The sequence below is a fragment of the Salmo salar genome, chromosome ssa27 (genome assembly GCF_905237065.1).
Source record: "Salmo salar chromosome ssa27, Ssal_v3.1, whole genome shotgun sequence".
NCBI classification, from domain to species: Eukaryota; Metazoa; Chordata; class Actinopteri; order Salmoniformes; family Salmonidae; genus Salmo; species Salmo salar.
In genome coordinates, this window is record NC_059468.1 from 40,167,756 (window position 1) to 40,186,314 (window position 18,559).

The following is an 18,559-nucleotide window of genomic DNA, read 5'->3' on the forward strand; positions in this document are numbered from 1 at the left end:
TCCTCACTATCATCATCATCACTATCATTACTGTTCCTATCATCACCAATACTATCATAACCACCACTATCATAATCCTCACTATCATCACCATCACTATCATTACTGTTCCTATCATCACCAATACTATCATAACCATCACTATCATAATCCTCACTATCATCATCATCACTATCATTACTGTTCCTATCATCACCAATACTATCATAACCATCACTATCATCACCATTACTATCATCACCATTACTATCATCACTATCATCACCATTACTATCATCATCATCATCACTATCATTACTGTTCCTATCATCACCAATACTATCATAACCATCACTATCATAATCCTCACTATCATCACCATCACTATCATTACTGTTCCTATCATCACCAATACTATCATAACCATCACTATCATAATCCTCACTATCATCACCATCACTATCATTACTGTTCCTATCATCACCAATACTATCATAACCATCACTATCATAATCCTCACTATCATCATCATCACTATCATTACTGTTCCTATCATCACCAATACTATCATAACCACCACTATCATAATCCTCACTATCATCACCATCACTATCATTACTGTTCCTATCATCACTATCATCACTATCATCACCATCACTATCATAATCCTCACTATCATCATCATCACTATCATTACTGTTCCTATCATCACCAATACAATCATAACCATCACTATCATCACCATTACTATCATCACCATTACTATCATCACCATTACTATCGGCACCATCACTATCATCACCATCATCATCATCACTATCATCACCATTACTATCATCACCATCACTATCTTGACCATCACTATCATCACCATTACTATCATCACCATCACTATCATCACCATCACTATCATCACTATCATCATCATCATCATCACCATCACTATCATCACCATTACTATCATCACCACCACTATCATCACTATCACTATCATCACCACCACCATCATCACCATCACTATCATCACCATCACTATCATCGCTATCATCATCATCATCATCATCATCACTATCATCACCATCACTATCATCACTATCATCATCATCATCATCATCACTATCATCACCATTACTATCATCATCATCATCACTATCATCACTATCATCACCATTACTATCATCATCATCACTATCATCACCATCATCACCATCACTATCATCACCATCACCACCATCACTATCATCACTATCACCACCATGACTATCATCACTATCATCACCATCACTATCTTCACCATTACTATCACTATCATCACCATCACCATCACCATCATCATCATCACTATCATCATCATCATCACTATGCTCCATCATTATGTCAGACTTTCTGACAGGGCTTTAGTATATACATAACGGGGGATTGAAAAGCCTAATGAATTCTGTACCATCCGCCAGCTTTAGTAAATGACTGGAAACTGTCGTTTGGCATGATCTGACCCACACACACACACACACACACACACACACACACACACACACACACACACACACAGAGATGAGCATTAAAACACTCTCACACAGACAAGCATGCACGGACCCAAACAAGCGCACACATTGTGGTTTGACCAGAATGCTGCGTCTGACCCTGTGAATGCGTTATTATCTCCCTGACAGCTTGAGGATAAAGGTACATCACTGTCCTCCTGTTATTCAATATACACCCCCCTCTCTCTCTCTCCCTCTCCCTTTCTTTCTCTCTCTCTCTCTACTCCTCTCTTTCCCTCTCCCTTTTCCTCTCCTCTCTCTCTCTCTCTGGTTCTCTCTTGCTCTCTCTACCCCTCTCTTTCCCTCCCTCCCTCCCTCCCTCCCTCCCTCCCTCCCTCCCTCCTTCCCTCTCTCTCTCTCTCTCTCTCTCTCTCTCTCTCTCTTTCTCTCTCTACCCCTCTCTCCCCCCCCTCTCTCAATCTATTAACGTCACACTGTCTGGTCCCACAACCTCTTCTTCTTCTTTATTTTCCTTCATCTCCTTAAATTTTTCTCCACCCTGCTCTCCTCCATCTCTACCTCCCCTCAACTGTTACCTCCCTCACCCCCCTCCCTACTTCTGCAGCTGTCCTATGTCCATCCTGTCTCTCATCCTTCCGTCCCCCTCCCTCCCTCCATCCTTCTCTATATCACTTGGCAACAGTAGTATAATGAGAGGTCAAACATGCCATCTCTCTCTCCCTTTCTCCCTCCCTCCCTCCTCCCTCCCTCCCTACACCGTCCCTCCCTCCACCCTCCCTCCATCCTTCTCTATATCACTTGGCAACAGTAGTACAATAAGAGGTGAAACATGCCATCTCTCTCTCCCTCCTGCCTTCCTCCCTCCATCCCTCCGCTCTTCCCTCTATCCCGTCCTCCTCTATTTCTGCATGTCACACTGCAGCAGTAGGACGATAGAGTGATCGCTCTTGGCTGCCTCTTTGAACTCTTCCAGTGTGATCTCATCGTTGTGATCTTTATCCATCTTGGAGAAGATCTTGTCCACACGCTGCTGGGGAGTCAGCCCGTCCTCGTTCATACGCATCATTATCACAGTGCCAACCATCTTGTAGATCGCCTAGGAAACAGAGAGAGAGAGAGAGAGAGAGAGAGAGAGAGAGAGAGAGAGAGGTGGTCAGTAGAGAATGGATTGGGGGCATTCGCTGGAGACAAACACAGTGATTTATCAGACAAATACACACAATTACCACACGTGAATGCACACACACAAGCACACACATGCAGACATGCAGACAAGCACACGTAAACACACACAGAAACACACACACACATAAACACACAGACCTCTATAATCTCCAGCATCTCCATGCGTGTGATCTTGCCGTCTCCGTCTAAGTCATACATGTTAAAGGCCCAGTTGAGTTTCTGCTCAAAGCTCCCCCTAGAGGTGATGAAGAGAACTGTCAAACATAAACATGCAGGGGTGTGTGTGTGTGTGTGTGTGTGTGTGTGTGTGTGTGTGTGTGTGTGTGTGTGTGTGTGTGTGTGTGTGTGTGTGTGTGTGTGTGTGTGTGTGTGTGTGCGCGCGCACCGTCAAACCTGACATCACCTGTGTTATGAAGCGTACCTCGAGGTGATTGACAGAGCACAGATAAACTCCCGGAAGTCGATGGTCCCGTCACCGTTCTTATCGAAGGTCCGGAAGGCGTGCTGGGCGAACTTAGACGCATCGCCGTACGGAAAGAACTGGATGATTAAAAACAGATTAAGAAATGTAACTTAGGTCACTGGAACGCTATTCAATATATTGATCAGTAGGGTTTCTGAGGACATGAATGGCTGTGTCCCAAGTGACACCCTATGGGCAATGGTCAGAGGTAGGACACTACGTAGGTAATAGAATGCCACTTGGGACACAACCATGAATGGATGATGTTGCACATTGTAAATCCCTCTACTCCAATGAGTTTCTGGGAAAGCTTTAGGAATCCCAAGTACCACTGTTCTCAGTCCTTTCTCTTCTTCCTCTCTTCCCCTCACCCCTCTTCTCCCACTATTTAATGTTACTTCCTCTTCAACCCTCTCCTCCCTCCCTCCCTCCCTCCCTCCCTCCCTCCCTCCCTCCCTCCCTCCCTCCCACCCACTGACGAATCACAATCCCTCTCCTTCCTCATCCCTCCATTCCTCTCTCGCTGTCCCTCTCTCTCTCTCTCTCTTTCTCTCTCTCTCTCTCGCTCTCTCTCGCTCTCTCTCCCTCTAAGTTCAATTACATTTTAATTCAGTTGACTTCATTGACATTGACATGGCAAGTTAAATTACTTACATTGTTAAAGTATACTTAAATATATGTAACAAAAAAATGGTGGCACCAACAGCCATAAGGCATCTCTCATCCTGGACCAGAGTGAGAACAGCCTGCCCACACTGGGAAGCCAGACACCCTTTGCCTTTGATGACCGGTCTCTATAGCCAGACTGTGCTCACTGAGACTGTACCTCGTCAGTGTTTTCCTCACTTTTCTATCAGTCACTGAGGTCAAGAGTGTGCAAAGCTGTCATCAAGGCAAAGGGTGGCTATTTGAAGAATCTCAAATATAAAATCTATTTTGATTTGTTTAACACTTTTTGGCTTACTATATGATTCCATATGTATTATTTCATAGTTTTGATGTCTTCACTATTATTCTACAATGTAGAAAATGGTAAAAATAAAGAAAAACCCTTGAATGAGTAGGTGTGTCAACTTTTGTACACAACATGCATACATACTGTACATATATTTTTTTAAATACATTTTCTTTATTACCCTCCAACACTACCACCCCTCCGCACTTGGAGCAAACCAGTGAACAACAATGCTTAGGCCTGTATTTCCAGCCTATATATACTTTATACATTTTATGGACACAGTCTATTTTACAATCATTTTATTTAGATGGTTTTTACCCCTGTCCTTCCTCTACCCTCAATCTCTCCCATATATTTTATGATGTCCCTCCGGTTTGATTTCTATTTGCCATATCTTTCAAACTGTGTTCATTTATAAAACCTATATACGTTTCACAGACACAGTTTTACATTGGTTATCTTGTTGTTATTAGTTGTTATTAGTCCCAACCTTCAGCTCCATTCAACCCCTCCCATCAATCTCTTAACGCCATCCATATTGGATTTCTATTTGCCATATATTTTTCAACTGTGCTGTGATGCTTCACATTAAGTTCCGAACCTTTCTATTCTCATAGTTTCTACAGATTGTAAACTGAAAAATATATATTTTTTTTAGCTAAAAGTATTATTATATTATTGATCTATTGACTACGACTTTTCAGATCACCCAGAATTGCTATCTGCAGGGTTAGCTCTGGGTAAATGTTGAAATTCTTCAGCCATTCCTGGACCTGTGACCAAAAACAAGCTACATATGGACAATACCAAAACAAATGATCTAATGATTCTGTCTCTTCGCAGCAAAATCTGCAGAGCTGGGAAGGTTGTATCCTCCATAGAAATAGCACTCTATTGGTTGCAAGAATTCTGTATAATAATTTAAATTGAAAAATTCTAAGTTTTGAATCTGTCGTCATTTTACGTATCAGTTTTTAAACCATGTGCCATAGAATCGGTACACTGAAAATGTCCTCACAACTATTTTGCAATCTATATGCCAAGGCTGTCCATTTTTTGGTCTTTAAAAATGAAAACTGGTATACTTTTTTATTTATCACAATTTTCTTTAACCAATTTAATGCAGGGCCGAAAGACAAGTTCTTTACTTTTTCCCATTCCACTTTCCTCTTCCATTTTTGCGGTGATGCTGTAATTAATTGGTTGTAATTTTGGGTAGAGCAGACATTTCCATATGTCTGTGTTAGCTGCATGTGTGACATAACTCCACCAGTCCTATTTATGATATCATTTACAAATATGATACCTTTTTATATATATAGAAAAATAAGGGTTTTCAGGTCCAAATAAAATTGAATATTTATTTCTCATATACATTTTTTAAATGTTTCTCTAGGTCTAGGCAAGACCATAAGGATATATGTTAACTGTGATATGGCTACTGAGTGGCGTAGCGGTCTAAGGCACTGCATTTCCATGCAAGAGGCGTCACTACAGACCCTGGTTCAATTCCAGGCTGTATCACATCCAGCCGTGATTGGGAGTCCCATAGGGCGGCGCACAATTGGCCCAGCGTCCTCTGCGTTGTGTCTTAAAATATTCTTAGAGTCCATTGAGGTATTTAAAACAGTATTATAATCTCCCACCATAATAATAGAGTATTGTATTGCTTGCAGGGTTGATCATTTATTATATATATTTTCAAAGAAGTGAGGATCATCATTATTTGGTCCATAAAGTTTAATGAGCCACATCTGTTTGTCCAATAACGTATTTCAAATCTTCCATCTATCTTGAGGATCTGTTTGGACAATTTGCACATTCGGATCAAAATCACCCATTTTGAATTTCTTTGCACATGGGAGAAGGATAGTTCACCCCTCCAGTTCATTTTACACACACCATCTAAAATTGGTGAATGAGTTTTCTGTACATTTCACATTTGAGTCATTTAGCAGACGCTCTTATCCAGAGCGACTTACAGTAATGAATGCATACATTTCATTTCATGCATTTTTTTGTACTGGCCCCCCGTGGGAATCGAACCCACAACCCTGGCGTTGCACACACCATGCTCTACCAACTGTAAACAATAGATATAAAATTCTTTCTCTTTGAGACAGATAAATATTGTTCCTCTTTTCTTATTATCTGCTAAGCCATTACACTTATAACTGGCTGTACTTATTTCACCATTTACCATAATGAGATACAAGTTTCAAATCGATTTATCATAATATATGTTTGTAAATTTACCATTAATATAAAAAGTACCATACTGATGTGTGCTACTAAGTAACCCTCCAACTGTTCTCCACTATTCCACCCGCTAAAGCCCCTCCAAAGTTGGGTTGTCATCCCAGCGACCAGCAGAACGCCCCATGTCCCTCCGGATCCCTAGGCCCCACAAAAGGCCAGGACCAATCCTTCGAAAAGAGCACACAGTGCCACCCACGATCTTTAAGTCTTTACTGAAGACTCAACTCTTCAGGAGGTCCTATGATTGAGTGTAGTCTGGCCCAGGAGTGTGAAGGTGAATGGAAAGCCACTGGAGCGACGAACCACCCTTGCTGTCTCTGCCTGGCCAGTTCCTCTCTCTCCACTGGGATTCTCTGCCTCTAACCCTATTATGGGGGCTGAGTCAATGGCTTACTGGTGCTCTTCCATGCCATCCCTAGGAGAGGTGCATCACTTGAGTGGGTTGAGTCACTGACGTGATCTTCCTGTCCGGGTTGGTTAGTGCCGAAGGGGAGATCTTTGTGGGCTATACTCGGCCTTGTCTCAGGGTAGTAAGTTGGTGGTTGAAGATATCCCTCTGTGGTGTGTTGGCTGTGCTTTGGCAAAGTGGGTATGGTTATATTCCATCTGCTTGGCCCTGTCCAGGGGTATAGTCTCCTGTCTCAGCCTCCAGTATTTATGCTGTAATAATTTATGTGTCGGGGGGCTAGGGTCAGGCTGTTATATCTGGAGTATTTCTCCTGTCTTATCCGGTGTCCTGAGTGAATTTAAGTATGCTCCCTCTAATTCTCTCTCTCTCTTTCTGTCTCTTTCTCTGTCTCTTTCTCTTCTCTTGGAGGACCTGAGCCCTAGGACCATGCCTCAGGACTATCTGGCCTGATGACTCCTTGCTGTCCCCAGTCCACCTGGTCATGCTGCTGCTCCAGTTTCAACTGTTCTGCCTGCCTGCTATGGAACCCTGAACTGTTGACCGGACGTGCTACCTGTCCCAGACCTGCTGTTTTCAACTCTCTCTTTCTTTCTACCGCACCTGCTGTCTCTAACTCTGAATGATCGGCTATTTAATGCCAACTGACATTTACTCCTGAGGTGCTGACCTGTTGCACCCTCAACAACCACTGTGATTATTATCATTTGACCCTGCTGGTCAACCAATGAACGTTTGAACATCTTGGCTATGAACTGTTATAATCTCCACCCGGCACAGCCAGAAGAGGACTGGCCACCCCTCATAGCCTGGTTCCTCTCTCAGTTTCTTCCTAGGTTCTTGCCTTTCTAAGGAGTTTTTCCTAGCCACCGTGCTTCTACATCTGCATTGCTTGCTGTTTGGGGTTTTAGGCTGGGTTTCTGTGTATAGCACTTTCTGTCATCGGCTGATATAAAAAGAGCTTAATAAATACATTTGATTACTATATAGCAATTGGTTCTATAACTGATTGGAACATTTTGAGCCAGATTCTAACTGGAATTTCGATTTGAACGTTCCTTTTAATGGCATAGAATGCTCTTCGTGCTTCGTCTCTTAGCTCATTCACAGCCCTGTAAAAGCTACCTGTGTTGCTGACATTTAGTACTAGATATGTGTTTTTTAATAGAACTGTGTCCAAATATAATTTATATTTGTCATCCTGATTTCCAAACCTCTTTTGGAATGTTATTATATTAGTTGTTTTTTTAGGTTAACTGTCAAAGCCCAGGTCTGACAGAACCTGTGCAGATGATCTAGATGCTTCTGTAACCCCTCCCTCCTTAGTGGGACACAGCAGCACCAGATCATCTGCTTACAGCAGACACTCAATTTCAGTGTTGTGTAGCGTGAGACCAGGTGCTGCAGTTTCTTCTGATGTTTTTGATAATTCATTAATGTAGACGTTAAATAGTGTTGGACTTATTGGGCAGCCCTGTTTCACTCCACGTACCTGACGTGGCAATTTGGCAATTTTAACCGCACATTTGATTTTAGTGTACATTGATTTAATAAAATCATATGTTTTCCCTCCAATAGCACTTTCTATTAGTTTACTAAAAAAAAGACCTTCAGCTGTGCTACTGTCCTGCTGTCCTGCTCTATCCTTGGTTAGGAGCTCCTCTAAGGTGTGGATGTCTGGTTGCTGTTTGCTCACGCTCTCCCTCAGCAGGACAACTTTCCCCTCCTGTTAGATGAATTCATCCCTCATGGCAGCCATGGTGGTGAGGAAGGCCTGCTCTGCACTGAGGGGGGTTGCTCTCCTCCTGGGGCGTGGACTCCACTATGGTGGGAAGAGAGGTGCTGGAAGTACCTTTTTGGACTCAGCGCTGAGGGGGAGTGGGGACATGATGCCTGTGGGCTCTGCTACTGATGCCACTGCTCTATTCTGCTGCAACGTTGTCATGGCAACCGGTTTTGTTTGTCTGCTGCTGTTGTTAGCTAGGTCTAATTTAGCTCAAAAAGCAGCAAAAATAGTGACAAATCTTCACACAAAAAAAAACAGAAGATATGTCTAATTTAGCTCAAAAAGCAGCAAAAATAGTGACAAATCTTCACACAAAAAAAAACAGAAGATATGTTTTTTGGTATGTTTGATGTAGTTGTACTAACTCCTCTTGCTAGGTTTGTTCTAGCTCAATGTTCCTGGCTAGCTTGTTAGCCTGCTGGCTAGGTTCTTGTTGTGTAGCTAGCGACAATTAAAACTTCTTAATTTGAGGCGCAAAGTTACTTTTTTTTCTATTGTGATTGAATAGATTTGCTGTTCATCATCTCTTGACTTGAATTATTTTTTAGATTTGAGTGCTAATCAACAACAACAAAAATAACATTATCAGGAGCAGCATGTCTGTAGCGCTCTCTTTCTCTCTCTCTCCCTTTCCTCCTCTCTCTCTCCCTCCCTGTCTCCTCCTCTCACCCACCCTCTCTCTCTCCCTCCCTGTCTCCTCCTCTCACCCACCCTCTCTCTCTCCCTCCCTGTCTCCTCCTCTCACCCACCCTCTCTCTCTCCCTCCCTGTCTCCTCCACTCACCCACCCTCTCTCTCTCCCTCCCTGTCTCCTCCTCTCACCCACCCTCTCTCTCTCCCTCCCTGTCTCCTCCTCTCACCCACCCTCTCTCTCTCCCTCCCTGTCTCCTCCACTCACCCACCCTCTCTCTCTCCCTCCCTGTCTCCTCCTCTCAACCACCCTCTCTCTCTCCCTCCGTGTCTCCTTCTCCTCCTCTCACCCACCCTCTCTCTCTCCCTCCCTGTCTCCTCCTCTCACCCACCCTCTCTCTCTCCCTCCCTGTCTCCTCCTCTCACCCACCCTCTCTCTCTCCCTCCCTGTCTCCTCCTCTCACCCACCCTCTCTCTCTCCCTCCCTGTCTCCTCCTCTCACCCACCCTCTCTCTCTCCCTCCCTGTCTCCTCCTCTCAACCACCCTCTCTCTCTCCCTCCCTGTCTCCTCCTCTCAACCACCCTCTCTCTCTCCCTCCGTGTCTCCTTCTCCTCCTCTCACCCACCCTCTCTCTCTCCCTCCCTGTCTCCTCCTCTCACCCACCCTCTCTCTCTCCCTCCCTGTCTCCTCCTCTCACCTACCCTCTCTCTCTCCCTCCCTGTCTCCTCCTCTCACCCACCCTCTCTCTCTCCCTCCCTGTCTCCTCCTCTCACCCACCCTCTCTCTCTCCCTCCCTGTCTCCTCCTCTCAACCACCCTCTCTCTCTCCCTCCCTGTCTCCTCCTCTCACCCACCCTCTCTCTCTCCCTCCCTGTCTCCTCCTCTCACCCACCCTCTCTCTCTCCCTCCCTGTCTCCTCCTCTCACCCACCCTCTCTCTCTCTCCTCCCTGTCTCCTCCTCTCACCCACCCTCTCTCTCTCCCTCCCTGTCTCCTCCTCTCACCCACCCTCTCTCTCTCCCTCCCTGTCTCCTTCTCCTCCTCTCACCCACCCTCTCTCTCTCCCTCCCTGTCTCCTCCTCTCAACCACCCTCTCTCTCTCCCTCCCTGTCTCCTTCTCCTCCTCTCAACCACCCTCTCTCTCTCCCTCCCTGTCTCCTCCTCTCACCCACCCTCTCTCTCTACCTCCCTGTCTCCTCCTCTCAACCACCCTCTCTCTCTCCCTCCGTGTCTCCTTCTCCTCCTCTCACCCACCCTCTCTCTCTCCCTCCCTGTCTCCTCCTCTCAACCACCCTCTCTCTCTCCCTCCCTGTCTCCTTCTCCTCCTCTCAACCACCCTCTCTCTCTCCCTCCCTGTCTCCTCCTCTCACCCACCCTCTCTCTCTACCTCCCTGTCTCCTCCTCTCAACCACCCTCTCTCTCTCCCTCCGTGTCTCCTTCTCCTCCTCTCACCCACCCTCTCTCTCTCCTGACCTTAACATACAGTATAGTTGTTGGAACTCCTCCAGATTGAGTATGACAGTGTGAGTCTCCCTCTCTCACTTCCTCGTCTCCCTTACTTCCTCGTTTCCCTCCCTTCTCCTTTCTTATCTCTCTCTCTCTCTCTCTCTCTCTCTCTCTAATTCAATTTGCTTTATTGGCATGACGTAACACTGTATATATTGAATAAGGGTTTCAATTTGGGGACATGACACTCTAATTGTTTTATATTTTTGGCATTTTGTCAGGAAATGCAGCTCTGTCTCAGGTTCTGCTGTTGTGCAGTGGTTGCACAGCCTTTCCTCTACAGGGAGCCAGGTTTTCCTGTGAATACCCTTCTAAATGGCAATGCTGTGCTCACTTAGCCTGTACTTTGTCAAGGTTTTTCTAAGGTTTTGATCAGTAACCATGGTCAAATATTTAGCCATGGTGTACTGTCGATTTAGGGCCAGATAGCACTGCATTTTGCTTTGTGCTTGTGTTTCCCAATAAGCAATTTAGTTTTGTTTTGACTGTGTTGTAATTTGGTTTATTCTGATTGATTGGATGTTCTGGTCCTGAGGCTTCAGTGTGTTAGTAGAACAGGTTTGTGAACTCAGCCCCAGGACCAGCTGGATGAGGGTCCTGAGGCTTCAGTGTGTTAGTAGAACAGGTTTGTGAACTCAGCCCCAGGACCAGCTGGATGAGGGGACTCTTTTCTTTGCTCAGCTCTTGGCATTGCAGGGCTTGGTAATGATATGAGAGGGGGTCACTGTATTTTAGTTTTCCTCTGGACATGTAGGAGAATCCCTCTCCCTCTCCCTCTCCCCTTCTCTCCCTCTCTCCCTACCTTGACAAAGAGTTGTTGGAAGGCCTTTAGGTTGAGTATACCTGTGAGTCAGTCTTTGAGTCTCCCTCTCTCCCTCCCTCCCTCCCTCCCTCCCTCCCTCCCTCCCTCCCTCCCTCCCTCCCTCCCTCCCTCCCTCCCTCCTCCCTCCCTCCCTCTCTCCCTCCCTCCCTCCCTCTCTCCCTCCCTCCCTCCCTCCCTCCCTCCCTCCCTCCCTCCCTCTCTCCCTCCCTCCCTCTCTCCCTCCCTCCCTCCTCTTTCACCTTGACATATAATTGTTGGAACTCCTCTAGATTCTGTATACCAGTGGGGCAGTCTTGAATCTTCCTATCTCTCAAATCAATTCAATTCATGGGGCTTTGTTGACATGGGAAACCTATGTTAACATTGCCAAAGCAAGTGAAGTAGATAATGTACAAAAGTGAAATAAACAATAAAAATGAACAGTAAACATTACACTCACAGAAGTTCCAAAATAATAAAGCCATTACAAATGTCATATTATGTATATATACAGTATCGTAACGATGTGCAAATGGTTAAAGTACAAAAGGGAAAATAAATAAACATAAATATGAGTTGTATTTACAATGGTGTTTGTTCTTCACTGGTTGACCTTTTCTTGTGGCAACAGGTCACACATCTTGCTGCTGTGATGGAATACTGTGGTATTTCACCCAGTAGATATGGGAGTTTATCAAAATCAGGTTTGTTTTCTCATTCTTTGTGGATCTGTGTAATCTAAGGGAAATATGTGTCTCTAATATGGTCATACATTGGGCAGGAGGTTAGGAAGTGCAGCTCAGTTTCCACCTCATTTTGTGGGCAGTGTGCACACAGCCTGTCTTCTCTTGAGAGCCAGGTCTGCCTACGGTGGCCTTTCTCAATAGCAAGGCTATGCTCACTGAGTCTGTACATAGTCAAAGCTTTCCTTAAGTTTGGGTCAGTCCCAGTGGTCAGGTATTCTGCCACTGTCTACTCTCTGTTTAGGGACAAATAGCATTCTAGTTTGCTCTGTTTTTTTGTTAATTATTTCCAATGTGTCAAGTAATTATCTTTTTGTTTTCTCATGATTTGGTTGGGTCTAACTGTGTTGCTGTTCTAGGGCTCTGTGGGGTTTGTGAACAGAACCCCAGCTTGCTTAGGGGACTCTTCTCCGGATTCATCTCTCTGTAGGTGATGGCTTTGTTATGGAAGGTTTGGGAAATTGGTGGTTGTAGAATTTAATGGCTCTTTTCTGGATTTTGATCATTAGCGGGTATCAGCCTAATTCTGCTCTGCATGCATTATTTGGTGTTTTACATTGTCCACAGAGGATTTTTTTTTTTTGCAGAATTCTGCATGAGGAGTCTCAATTTGGTGTTTGTCCCATTTTGTGAATTCTTATAGTTTTTTGTGTGCTCTCGGGCAATAGTGTCTAGATGGAATTTGTATTTGTGGTCCTGGCGACTGGACCTTTTATGGAACACCATTATTTTGGTCTTACTGAGATTGACTGTCAGGGCCCAGGTCTGGCAGAATCTGTGCAGAAGATCTAGGTGCTGCTGTAGACCCTCCTTGGTTGGTGACAGAAGAACCAGATCATCAGCAAACAGTAGACATTTGACGTCAGATTCTAGCAGGGTGAAGCCGGGGTGGTCTCTCTGTCTCCCTCCCAACATATAATTGTTGGAACTCCTCTAGATTCTGTATACCAGTGGGCCAGTCTTTGAATCTCTCTCTCTCTCTCTCTCTCTCTCTCTCTCTCTCTCTCTCTCTCTCTCTCTCACCTTGACATATAGTTGTTGGAACTCTTCTAGATTCAGTATACCAGAGGGACAGTCTTTGAGGAAGCCTTTGTACCACTGCTTGAGCTCAGCCTCGTTGAACTCAGTACTCTTGGTGAGGTCATCCAGAACCTCTGGTGCCAGCTTACTATTTCCTTTCCCCATCACAAAGTCTGGAGAAAGAAACAAGAGACACAAGGAATCACACAATGATTGAACAATAAACTGATAATTGTTGGGATTGCAACACAATCAGTTGATTGAACAATAAATAAATCAATAAATTAAGCCAAGCGTTCAACCATCTCTGGAATACACACAAGCAATCAAGATACAATCAAATTACAAATCAATTATTCAATCAAATAGGAAATGCACACAATCATATAATCAGATAAAGTCAAGGGAATATAATAAATATTGGGAGGGGGGCATGTTCCCAAAAAGGGCTGTTCCTGTGTAGAGCACCTGCCCCCAGATAGGGCTCGTACTGTGGAGAGCAGATGCCCCCAGATAGGGCTCGTACTGTGGAGAGCAGATGCCCCCAGATAGGGCTCGTACTGTGTAGAGCAGATGCCCCCAGATAGGGCTCGTACTGTGTAGAGCAGATGCCCCCAGATAGGGCTCGTACTGTGGAGAGCAGATGCCCCCAGATAGGGCTCGTACTGTGTAGAGCAGATGCCCCCAGATAGGGCTCGTACTGTGTAGAGCAGATGCCCCCAGATAGGGCTCGTACTGTAGAGAGCAGATGCCCCCAGATAGGGCTCGTACTGTGGAGAGCAGATGCCCCCAGTCGAGAACCGTGACGTGACCTTGGACAACACCCCTTCGTCCTCTGCAAAAATCAAAGCAGTGAGCCTCTCCTGCAGGTTCAACATCCGTAGAGTATGACCCTACCTCACACAGGAAGCGGTGCAGACCCTAATCCAGGCAGGTTTCATCTATTGCAACTTGCTGTTGGCTTGGCTCACCGCTTGTGCTATCAAACCACTGAATCTTATCCAGAACACTGCTAAAATACATTTAGATTTTTTTAAGCACTTTTTTGGTTACTACATGATTCCATATGTGTTATTTCGTAGTGTTAATGTCTTATTATTTGACAATTTAGAAAATAGTAAAAATAAAGAAAAACTCTTGAATTAGTAGGTGTGTCCAAACTTTTGACTGGTTTTGTATAGATATATGTATATATAGAGAGCGAAATATATATATATATATATATATATATATATATATATATATATATATATATATATATATATATATATATATATATATATATAGAGAGAGGAGAGAAAGGGGAGAGAGGGAGATAAGGAAAGAGAGAGTAGTCTGACAGAGAAAGAGAGAGAGAGATTGAGATACTATCATGACCTGTCATTCTCTCTCCATTTAACATGCTTCTCACATAGCATCTCTCTCTTTTTGCTTCTCGCTATCTCTGCCTGGTTTTCTACCTTCCCAAGTTTTCCCATGTCACCAAGTTCCTCCGGACACTCCACTGGCTTCCAGTCAAAGGTCATATTCACTATAAGACCATGGTGCTTGCCAACGCAGCAGCAAGAGAAACTGCCCCTCCCTTCCTTCAGGCTATGCTCAAACCCTAAACCCCAACCCGATTACTCCGTTCTGCCATCTCTGGTCTCTTGGCCCTCCCACCCCTACGGGAAGCCCAGTTGCTCATAGCTACTTAATTGAGAAAAAGAGTGGTAGACAGTCAAGACAACGCAGGAGTGGCATCGGGACAAGTCTCTGAATGTCCTTGAGTGGCCCAGCCAGAGCCCAGACTTGAACCCAATTGAACATCTCTGGAGAGACCAGAAAATAGCTGTTAAAAAAACAACAATTTAACTTCTTTCGGATCAGTGGGACACTAGCGTCAACATCCAGTGAAATTGCAGAGCGCCAAATTCAAATGAAATTACTATAAATATTTAACTTTCATAAAATCACAAGTGCAATACATCAAAATAAAGCTTATCTTGCTGTTAATCCAGCCGCCATGTCAGATTTCAAAAATACTTTACGGCGAAAGCAAACCATGCGATTATCTGAGAACAGTGCCCAGCAGAAAAATCATTACAAACAGGAACAAGCCAAGTAGAGGAGTAACAAAAGTTAGAAATAGCGATACGATTAATCACTTACCTTTGATGATCTTCATCTGGTTGCACTCCCAAGACTCCATGTTACACAATACATGTTTGTTTTGTTCGATAAAGTCCCTTTTTACGTCCAAAAACCTCTGGTTTTTTTTATGTCCAAAAACCTCTGGTCTTCATGGTTGAATTGCTGCAAACAAACCACTACTAAATGACAACAATAAGAAGAAGAGACTTGCTTGGGCCAAGAAACACGAGCAATGGACATTAGACCGGTGGAAATCTGTCCTTTGGTCGGTCTGTCGGTCGGTCTGTGTCTGTCTGTCTCTGTCTGTGTCTGTCTGTCTGTCTGTCTGTCTGTCTGTCTGTCTGTCTGTCTGTGTGTGTGTGTGTGTGAGTATGCGGATAGCCTACCAGAATGAAAAAAAGTATAGTGGTCACAGGAAGCAAACAGATCAATCAATATACAGTACCACTCCAATACACAGACAGATAGCGAGGGTAGCAGGTTGCCTAGTGGTTAGAGCATTAGGCCAGTAACCCAAAGGTCGCTGGATCAAATCCCTGAGCTGACAAGGAGAAAAATATGTCGATGTACCATTGAGCAAGGCACAATAACATTTGGGGCAGCAGGTAGCCTAGTGGTTAGAGTGTTGGGCCAGTAACTGAAAGGTTGCCGGATTGAATCCCTGAGCTGACAATAAAAAAATCTGTTGTTCTGCCCATGAAAAAGGCAATTAACCCACTGTTCCCTGGTAGGCTGTCATTTTAAATAAGAATTTATTCTTAACTGACTTGCCTGGTTAAGTAAAGATAAAATAAAAGGCACTGATTTGCTCCAGGGGCTCTGTATTGATACGGCGGAACCTGTAAATCTACACATTTCCCACCTATCTGGTGTATGGGACAATAAACCACATTTTGTTTTGAGAGAGACAGACAAAAGAAACACTCAGTGTCTATGACATCACTTTGGATACAAATGATCTGATTAACACATACACAGCCACACACACACACCACACCACACATTGAACTGTGCCCTCTCTTATCCGCCATTTGATAGAGTGGCTGATCATGCAATTTGAGGCGCTAAAGTGTGGCCACATTACGAGGGCTCTCCAATTCAATGTCAATTCAGTTTCAATTTAAGGGCTTTATTGGCATGGGAATATGCCAATACATATGTTTACATTGCCAAAGCAAGTGAAGTAGATAATTAACAAAAGTGAATTAAAACTTGTTAGGGATAGAATTTCCTGAATTTCCACCTGACTGACGTGCCCAAAGTAAACTGCCTGTTATCCAGGCCCAGAAGCCAGGATATGCATATAATAGGTAGCATTGGATAGAAAACACTTTTGAAGTTACTAAAACCGTTAAAATAATGTCTGAGACTATAACAGAATTGATATGGCAGGCAAAGATCTAAAGAAAAACCGAACAAAAATGTTTTGTGATCATGGAAACCTATTGTTCCTCTGTAATTCCGTCTCCCAGATTGCAATTCCTATGGCTTCCACTAGATGTCAACAGTCTTTATTCAAGGTTTCAGGCTTGTTTTTTGAAAAACAAGCAAGAATCTGGAGTTTTGGTGAGGAGAGCACCGGAACAATATCAGTCTTTCGGCGCATACTAATTTTGCTTTCCTATTGAACACATTACTTTCCGTATGAAATATTATAATTTATTTACATTTTAGAGTACCTGAGGATTAAATAGAAACATCGTTTGACTTGTTTGGATGAAATTTAGCGGTAGATTTTTGGACTCCTTTGTCTGCATGTTGAAAGAGTGGATTACTGAAATCGATGGCGCCAAATAAACAAACTTTTGGGGATATAAAGAAGGATTTTATCTAACAAAACGACCATTCATGTTGTAGCTGGGACCCTTGGGATTGCAAACAGAGGAAAATCTTCAAAAGTAAGTGATTTATTTAATCGCTATTTGTGATTTTATGAAGGCTGTGCTGGTTGAAAAATATGTTGATGTGGGGCGCCGTCCTCAGACAATCGCATGGTATGCTTTCACCGTAAAGCCTATTGTAAATCAAACAACACAGTTAGATTAACAAGAATTTAAGCTTTTAAAAACCTCTTCAGGATCGGACCCTTTTTTTAACTGCCTGTAACTCAGGCCCTAAAGCAAGGATAAGCATATTCTTGGTACCATTTGAAAGGAAACACTTTGAAGGTTGTGGAAATGTGAAAGGAATGTATGCCAATATAACACATTAGATGTGGTAAAAGAAAGAAGAAAAAAACCAACTGTTCTTTTGTATTTTCACCGATCCTGAAAAAGTTAAATAAGATGCATCCACATCAAGATCCATCCATATCCACTATCCCAGAAACCCTAGACCCTCTAATTTGCATACCGCACCAACAGATCCACAGATGATGCAATCTCTATTTTACTCCACGCTGCCATTTCACACCTGGAAAAAAGGAACACCTATGTGAGAGTGCTATTCATTGACTACAGCTCAGTGTTCAACACCATAGTGCCCTCAAAGCTCATCACTAAGCTAAGAACCCTGGAAGAAAACACCTCCTTCTGCAACTGGATCCTGGACTTCCTGACGGGCCATCCCCAGGTGGTAAGGGTAGGTAACAACACATCCGCCACGCTGATACTCAATAAGGGGACCCCTCAGGGGTGCGTGCTCAGTCCCCTCCTGTACTCCCTGTTCACTTATGACTGCACGGCCAGGCACGACTCCAACACCATCATTAAGTTTGCTGATGACACAACAGTGGTAGGTCTGATCACCGACAATGATGAGACAGCCTATAGGGAGGAGAACAGAGACCTGACCGTGTGTTGCAAGGACAACAACCTCTCCCTCAATGTGATCAAGACAAAGGAGATGATTGTGGACTACAGGACAAGGAGGACTGAGCACGCCCCCATTCCCATCGATGGAGCTGTTGTGGAGCAGGTTGAGAGCTTCAAGGTCCTTGGCGTCCACACCACCAACAAACTAACATGGTCCAAGCACACCAAGACAGCCATGAAGAGGGCACGACAAAACCCATTCCCCCTCGGAAGACCGAAAAGATTTGGCATGGGTCCTCAGATCCTCAAAAGGTTCTTAAACTGCACCATCGAGAGCATCCTGATGGGTTGCATTACTGCCTGGTATGGCAACTGCTCAGCCTCTGATCCTAAAGCACTACAGAGGGTAGTGCGTAAGGCACAGTACATCACT

The 18,559-nt window shown here is 44.2% G+C and overlaps 1 protein-coding gene across 1 annotated transcript in view; it reads right to left on the reverse strand.

The window, feature by feature from the left end:
* Positions 1-2,277: 2,277 nt before the first annotated feature.
* hpcal4 (hippocalcin like 4) overlaps positions 2,278-18,559 on the reverse strand; it is a 43,632-nt gene continuing 27,350 nt past the window's right edge. The window contains exons 2-5 of the mRNA XM_045709622.1: positions 13,244-13,413; positions 3,091-3,209; positions 2,808-2,904; positions 2,278-2,580 (exon numbers count right to left, since the gene is read on the reverse strand). Coding sequence (XP_045565578.1) covers positions 2,383-2,580; positions 2,808-2,904; positions 3,091-3,209; positions 13,244-13,405 — 576 coding nt within the window. The 5' untranslated portion in view covers positions 13,406-13,413 and the 3' untranslated portion in view covers positions 2,278-2,382. The remainder of the gene's footprint in view (positions 2,581-2,807; positions 2,905-3,090; positions 3,210-13,243; positions 13,414-18,559) is intronic.